This window comes from Phaethon aethereus (assembly GCF_964289735.1).
Source record: "Phaethon aethereus genome assembly, chromosome: 2".
NCBI lineage: Eukaryota > Metazoa > Chordata > Aves > Phaethontiformes > Phaethontidae > Phaethon > Phaethon aethereus.
This window is the reverse complement of record NC_138582.1, coordinates 872,033-879,902: the sequence shown is the minus strand read 5'-3', so window position 1 is coordinate 879,902 and position 7,870 is coordinate 872,033. Positions and strand designations below refer to the sequence as shown.

The following is a 7,870-nucleotide window of genomic DNA, read 5'->3' as shown; positions in this document are numbered from 1 at the left end:
AAGACACTCTTTACTATGAGGGTTGTGAGACACTGGAGAAAGCTGCCCAGAGATGTTGTGGATGCTCCCTCCCTGCAAGTGTTCAAGGCCAGCTTGGATGCGCACTCTGATCTAGTGGAAGCTGTCCCTGCCCATGCTGGGGGGAGTTGGACTAAATGATCTTTACGAGCCCTTCCAACCCAACCCATTCTGTGCTTCCATGAGCTCCTTGTCCGTATCTTGACCCACAAACCTTTCATCATGTTTTCTCTCCCCTTTCTGAATGAGGAGGGAGAGTGATGGAGCAGTCTGGTGGGCACCAGACATCCCCGCACACTTAAACCCCCACACATGAGGAGCTTGCGTCAGAGGCACGGGTGAAAGTGCATTAGCACGTCCAAGCCCACCAGGTGCCAGTGGGAGGTGTTGCTGGGGACACACTTCCTAAGAGAGGCCGCGTGGCCCTTTTCCACCAACCCAATGGCCTCTCGAGAGCCGGCTTTGTGCTGGGTGTAGTTGGCAGAGCCTGGGGAAAAGAAAGGACGTGGAGGCGCCCCAGGCTGGGATGCAGAAATTTATTGAGGGAAAAACACGGTGAAAAGGCAGGAGGGCCAAGTGGGAGGGAGCCGGTCTGAGGTACAAGTAGGGCGACCATTGGCCAATGTGCTTGCAGCAGGGAGTACGTGACACAGTAGAAGGGGCGATGCAAAGAAGGAAGTGGCAGAAGAGGAGGAGGTACCTGGGCCATGTGTCGGGGCAGTCCAGGCTGGGCCCTTCCCTGCTTGCTTGGTGCCTTGAGAGGAGGAAGTGTGGAAGGCAAACCCACGTGCCAGGAAGGGCCTGATGTGCGTCCTTCGTCTCTGTTGTGACTTCCCGGGTGTGGGTGGCAGCTATCGGGTGTTGTGGGGATCCAACACAGAGAGGGTGGTCAAGCATTGGAACAGGCTGCCCAGGGAGGTGGTGGAGTCACCATGTCTGGGAGTGTTCAAAAAATGTGTGGATGTGGCACTTCAGGACATGTACTAGGGGACATGGTGGCGCTGGATTAATGGTTGGACTTGATGATCTTGAAGGTCATCAAGCCCAGGGAGAAGGACAAGAAGGTGATGGGAAGTGGTTGGCATGGATTTCCGAAGGGGACATTGTGCTTGGCCGACCTCCGTGTCTTCCACGTTGAGGTGACTGGGTGTTGGACGAGGGGAGAGCAGTGGCAGTTGTTGAGCTGTACTTGAATGAAGCCTTTGTCACCGTCTGTCGTCACACGCTCGTAGACAAGCTGAGAAAGCATGGGTTGCGTAAGGGGCCAGTGGAGGTGGTCTGCAAAGCGGCTGAAGGGCTGGGCCCAGAGGCTTGTGATGAGGGGCAGGACAGGAGGCCCTGGGCACAAGTGAAAACAGACGGAATTCCATGGGCAAAGGCGGCAAGCCCTTTTCAGTGTGAGGGCAGTCAAAGAGTGGAAGAGGTAGTGGAGTCTGCGCCCTGGGAGGTACTGGAAAGCCGAGTGGCCGTGGCCCCGGACAAGCTGCTCTAGCTGGCCCTGCTTGAGGAGGGGAGGTCGAAGCTCACGCTCTCCAGAGGTTCCTGCCGAAAGAAATGCTTCTGTGATTCTGTTTGCTGGGAGGGCCGGGGAGTCACGCTGGGGAAGAGAGTTAGTCGAGCGTGTGCTGGCACAGGGAGACCTGGTCAGAGGCGTGCACAGGGGAGCGCAGACATGTCAAAGGCTTTGTCTGAGCCAGTGATGGGCTTGCGTCACGTTCTGGAAGCCCCCCAGGTGCCAGCCTGTCTTGCAGTTGGTTGTGGCGGCATATGTCCTAGGAGAGGTCTCGTGGCCCGTTTCCACCCACCCCGGTGGCGTGTTGAGCCCTGGCTTTGTGGCGGGTGAGGTTGGAAGAGCCTTGGGAGAAGAAAGGAAGTGGAGACGTCTCAGGTTGGGATGCAGGACATCTTTATTGAGGGAAAAGAGTGAAAAGGCAGGAGCACGGAGTGGAAGGGAGGCGGTCTGAGGAGCAAGTAGGGCAAGCATAAGCCAAGGTCCTTAGCTTGCCGTAGATTTTGCCAGAGCACCAGGGTCTTCCTGCCCTGCGTTGGGAGCAGCCCAGCGGAGGTCCCCCGCTGGCCTTTGTCTTGAGAGAAGGTGTTTGCAGTGGAGAGTAGTGGACCTGGCAGAAGGGGCGAATGCAAAGAGGGCAGTGGGAGAAGAGGAGGAGGTACATGGGCCATGTGTTGAGGCAGCCGGGCTGGGCCCTTCCCTGCTTCCTTGCTCGCTGTCTGGAGAGGAGGAGCTGTGGGCGGCAGGTCAACGTGGCAGCCAGATCGCAGAGCTGCGTCCTCAAGCTATGCCGTGGCTTCCAGGGCGTGTGTCGTTGCCGTCAGGGGTGGTGTGGAGGGCCCTTAGCAGGGGTAGCAGCCTCTTCGGCCACTAAAGCAGCCCAGGCCTCCTAAGCCGTAGCCGTAGCCGTAGCCGAAGCCGCCGGAGGAGACGGGCACTCCCTGGGAGCTGAGTTCGTTGCCCACGGCAGCCGATGAGGAGGATCCGACGGTGGTGCTCTGGGGGAAGGAGCTGAGGATGGGTCCTGGCAGGGTGACCACCACGGTGGAAGGCTGGATGACGACGCGGGAGTCCTCGCACTGCCTGACACAGGGCTCGTTGCAGCTGTTAGCCAGCGGGGTGGGTCCGCAGGGGCGGCAGAGGTCGTAGCAGGCCATGTGTGTGGTGTGGCGGGGCCCTGGAAGAGAGGCTGTTGAGGAGGAGGAGGGGCGTGGGGGTGCGAGGGGCAGTGCTGCAGGAGGGCAAGGGAGTGGGGAGGCCTGTTGTGGGGCAGTGGGGAGCGTGGCGGTGGGGAAGCGTCTGGGCTGCTGAGGCTGGGGGCAGAGGGTTCTGGAGGAGGCAGGCCAGGTAGGACAGGAGACGGAGGGGAAGGGGGTTCAAGCTCACCTGGTTGAGCGTGGAGGAGAAGGCGTCAGGAGAAGTGTGTGAGGGAGAGAGGCGCCGGGCGGGCTTTTATGCTGGTCCCCAAACGCCCGAGGAAGTGACACAGCCTTTGCGCATGACGGCCCTTTGCGGCAAGCAGCTCTCGCATGCCACAGCCTCGTGTGTAATGAGCTGGGGTGTGTTTTCCTTCCCACAACTCTCCATTTTCATGTCCTCCTCTCCCGGACACGTCTATCATGCCCTGGCGGCAGCTTTTAAGTGAGAGTCGGTATTCGGGAGGATTTGCATGGAAAGTGCATGTCAGGGCATTGTTCATACGTGGCCAAAGCATAGGAGTGGTGGGGTGTCGTCAGTGAGGTCACCCTGTGACATTCGTGTGCTGTGGTTTGCAGGTGAGAGGCCCCCCTTTCCTCTCAGGCCTGGCAGGCTGGTCAGGTCTTGGCAGCTGTACTGGGTGTGAGGCGCTGCCGCTTCCATCGCATTCGGTCCGTCCCTGCCTTGCCGCCAGCCCGCTACGCCCGTCTTGTGACCTCAGAGCAGAGGGATGGTGGCTTGGGGTCCCCTGCACAGGTGGTCCAGGGCCCCAGCAGCAGGGAGGATGGTGGTCCGCAGACCCCCTGCATGGGTCACTGCGGAGCACTGCAGTGAAGAGGGGAAGGTGGCTGAGGATCTCTGTCAAGGGATCAGTTGGGGACTCAATGGCAAGGTGAGACCATGGCCTGGGGACTGCCACGTAAGTGGAATGGATGTCGAGCTGCCAGGCAGACCATGCGACAAGGGCCCACCCTTGGGACAACTGAGAACCCCACATCAAGGTGAGTGGTGAGCTGGGCCCCTTCATGGGTTGCCCAGAGTCTTGGCAGCAAAGGGGGCCGGGGACACGGGACTCTGTGTGGGTGTCCCCAGGACCCCACTGTGAGGGAAGATGGTGTCATGGGGACTGCCAGGCGGTTGGCCTGGAGACCACAGCAAGATGGGGCCAAGAGCGGGGACCCCGCATGGGTGTCTCTGGCACCGTGCAGCATGGGCAAGAAGTGCAGGGTCTGTTGACATATTTATTGATTGCAGCTTTTGGGGGTCTGTTATTTAATGAGGGCATTTTCCCTGCCTCTCTTCCCCCTCCAAGTCATAGAATCATGGAATCTTTGGGTCGGAAGGGACCTTTCAAGGCCACTCAGTCCAACCCCCCTGCAATAAGCCAGAACATCTACAACTAGAGCAGGTTGCTCAGAGCCCCGTCCAAGCTGACCTGGAATGTTTCCAGGGCTGGGGCATCTACCACGTCTCTGGGCAACCTGGGCCAGGGTTTCAGAACCCTCACTGTCACAAATGTCTTCCTTACATCTAATCTAAATCTGCCCTCTTTCAGTTTAAAACCATTACCCTTGTCCTATCGCTACAGGCCCTGCTAAAATGTCTGTCCCCATCTTTCTTATCAGCCCCCTTTAAGGACGGGAAGGCTGCAAGAAGGTCTCCCCGGAGCCTTCTCTGCTCCAGGCTTAATAACCCTAACTTCCTCAGCGTGTCCTCACAGCAGAGCTGTTCCAGCCCTCTGAATGTTTTTGTGGCCTCCTCTGGCCCCACTCCAACAGGTCCGTGTATCTCCGTGTGCTGAGTGCTCCAGAGCTGGACGCAGCACTGCAGGGGCATCTCACCAGAGCAGAGCAGAGCAGAGCAGAGCAGAGCAGAGCAGAGCAAAGGGGCAGAATCCCTCGCCCTGCTGGCCACGCTGCTCTGGATGCAACTTTCAGGGCTACAAGTGCACATTTCCCGCTCATGTGCAGCTTTTCATCCCCCAGGATTCCCAAGTCCCTTTCGGCAGGGCTGCTCTCCATCCCTTCATCCCCCAGCCTTGTGCTGATACCGGCGGTTGCCCCGACCCAGGTGCAGGACCATGCACTTGGCCTTGTTGACCCTCATGTGGTTCACACGGGCCCATTCCTTAACGTTGCCTGGGTCCCTCTCGATGGATCCCATCCCTCAGGCATGTCAACCACACCACTCAGCTTGGTGTCGTCTGCAAACGTGCTGAGGGTACACTCGATCCCACTGGCTATGTCATGGATGAAGATAATTAAGGAGTACTTGTCCCAGTGTGGAACCCTGAGGGACACCACTTGTCACCGATCTCCATCTGGACATTGAGCCATTGACCACCACCCTCTGGGTGCGACCATCCAAGCAATTCCTCATCCACCCAACAGTCCACCCACCATATCCATCTCTCTCCAATTTGGAGAGAAGGATGTTGTGGGGGACCGTGTCAAAGGCCTTACAGAAGTCCAGAGAGGCGACATCCATCGCTCTTCCCTTGTCCACTGATGCGGTCACTCCATCCTAGAAGGCCATTCGGTTGGTCAGGCAGGATCTGCCCTTGGTGCAGCCATGCTGGCTGTCTCGAATCACCTCCCTGTCCTCCATGTGCCTTGGCATAGCTTCTAGGAGGATCTGTTCCATGATCTTCCCAGGCACAGAGCTGAGGCTGATGGGTCGGTAGCTCCCAGGGGCCTCCTTGCTCCCTTTTTTGAAAATGGGTGCAATGTTTCCCTTTTTCCAGTCTCCAGGGACTCTACCTGACTGCTATGACTTTTCAAATGTCATGGAGAGTGGTTTGGCAACTACATCAGCCAATTCCCGCAGGACCCTGGGATGCATCTCATCAGGTCCCATAGACTTTTCTATGTTCAGGTTTCTCAGGTGGCCTCAAACCTGATCTTCTCTTACAGTGGGACAGACTTTGGTCCTCCAGTCCCGTCTTGCAGTCCAGCCACTGGAGAGGTGTGGGAAGAGACACCACCAGTGAAGAGTGAGGCAAAGAAGTCATCGAGTACCTCAGCCTTCTCCTCATCTGTGCTTACCTCTCTTGCTCATCAAGGGGGGTACGCTTTTTTTGACCTTCCTTTTCTGGCTGAGATACCTGTAGGAGACCTTCTTATTGTTCTGTGCGTCGCTTGACACGTTCAGCTCCAGCCATGCCTTGGCCCTCCTGACCTCATCACTACAGAACCACAAAGTGTCCCTGTACTCATCCCAGAAAACCTGTCCCTGCTTCCACTGCCTGTGCATTTCCTTCTTGCCCTGTAGTTTGCCCAGCAGGACTTGCCTCTGCCATGCCGGCCTCCTGCCTTCCTTTCCTACAGGCGTAGGAACGTACGCTACAGGCATAGCGAGCTGGGAGCCAGGCAGGGAGGGAGCAAAAGCCATGGAAGGGGCAGTGCCTAACGACTCATACACCTGCAAAGCCCTGAGCAGTGTTCCAGGGATGAGGAAATAGCAGCCTCCCTGTCACAACGCACCTGCAAACATCACTTGAGTGCCACAAGATCACCTCACTGATGACACCCCAACTCTCCAATGCGTTAGACGCTTCTGCCAAAAGCCATGACCCGCATCTTCCATGCAAATCCTCCAGAACCCTACTCTCACTTAGAAGATGCCGGCAGGGCCACATGGACATGTCTGTGAGAGGAGGACATGACAACGCAGTGTTGTGGGAAGGAAAACACGGCTCACCTCATTTCCTGAGAGACGGCCTGCAAAACACTCACCTGGGCTGAACTGGGGCAGGCCTTGCCGTTCATCCACCCTTCGGCCTGCGTCCAACCACCACCAGGGCCTCGGCTCTGCAGCCACGTGCTGCAGGCTCGCCTCCCATGTCCTCTGCAGTCTCCACATCCTCCTTCTACCCGCCAGTCCCTGTTCAGACCAGTGGCCTCACCCCTCAGCACTCACCCCAGCTAAAATCAGAGAATCACAGAATCACAGAATCACTAGGTTGGAAAGGACCTTCAAGATCATCAAGTCCAACCATTAATCCAGAACCACCATTTCCCCTAAACCATGTCCTGAAGCGCCACATCCACACGTTTTTTGAACACTTCCAGGGATGGCGACTCCACCACCTCCCTGGGCAGCCTGTTCCAATGCCTGACCACCCTCTCAGTGAAGAAATTTTTCCTAATATCCAATCTAAACCTCCCCTGGCGCAACTTGAGGCCATTTCCTCTCGTCCTATCACTAGTTACTTGGGAGAAGAGACCAACACCCTCATCGCCACAACCCCCTTTCAGGTAGTTGTAGAGAGCGATAAGGTCTCCCCTCAGCCTCCTCTTCTCCAGACTAAACAACCCCAGTTCCCTCAGCCGCTCCTCATAAGACATGTGCTCCAGACCCCAAAGACCCCAAAGGCCCTGGCTCACCAAATCCTCTGCCTGCCTGCTGCTCCCACTCCCCCTCTGCCTCTGGCCACACTCACGGGCTCTCCAGAAACCCACCTGCCCTTGTGACGTGATCCACACCAAGCACTGTGTCCCGCCACAGCCCAGGCTGCACATGTGCCGGCCCAGCTAAGGGGAGCGCTGCGCTACGCAAGGGCCAGCACAAGGCTTTGGGGAGCGTCGCAGGACTCCCCACGTCACAGGGCTTGCGAGCTCTGAACCAGGGCTGCCACGACCACGGCCGGCTCTCGCAAGCAGCCCTCCTCTGCCCGCTTGCACTACCACCCCCAGCGATGGCACCAAGGGGGCATAACCCAAGCAGGCAGCCCCCTTTCTCCCAGCTACGACCTTACGAGCAAGAGGGGCACCAAGACACGCACACAGCACGCCCAACGGGAAAGGCCAGGCCTCAAAACAGCCTGAGCGAGCTGGGAGCCAGGCAGGGAGGGACTGAACGTGATGGAAGGGGCAGCGCCTCACGCCCGCCACACCTCCAAAGCCCAGACCAGCCTGCCAGGGCTGCGAGGAAATGGGGGCCCCTCTTCACAACGCACCCGCAAACCACAGCACACAAGTGCCACAAGTGCCACAAGTGTCACCGATGACACCCCACCTCTCCTACGCTCCGGTCACGTCTTCGGCCTGTCCTGACATGTGCCATCAACACCAAGCCTTTGGCCTCTAATACTCGCACTTAAAAGCTGCCGCCAGGGCCCACGTGGACACATCTTCAAGCAAAGGA

General features: G+C 57.9%; 1 protein-coding gene across 1 annotated transcript; it reads right to left on the bottom strand.

The window, feature by feature from the left end:
• Positions 1–2,167: 2,167 nt before the first annotated feature.
• Positions 2,168–2,726, bottom strand: LOC309402467 (feather keratin-like). The gene has a single exon (XM_081996306.1). It carries the CDS (start codon positions 2,683–2,685, stop codon positions 2,371–2,373), a length of 315 nt encoding a protein of 104 aa, XP_081852432.1. The 5' UTR covers positions 2,686–2,726; the 3' UTR covers positions 2,168–2,370.
• Positions 2,727–7,870: the final 5,144 nt, after the last annotated feature.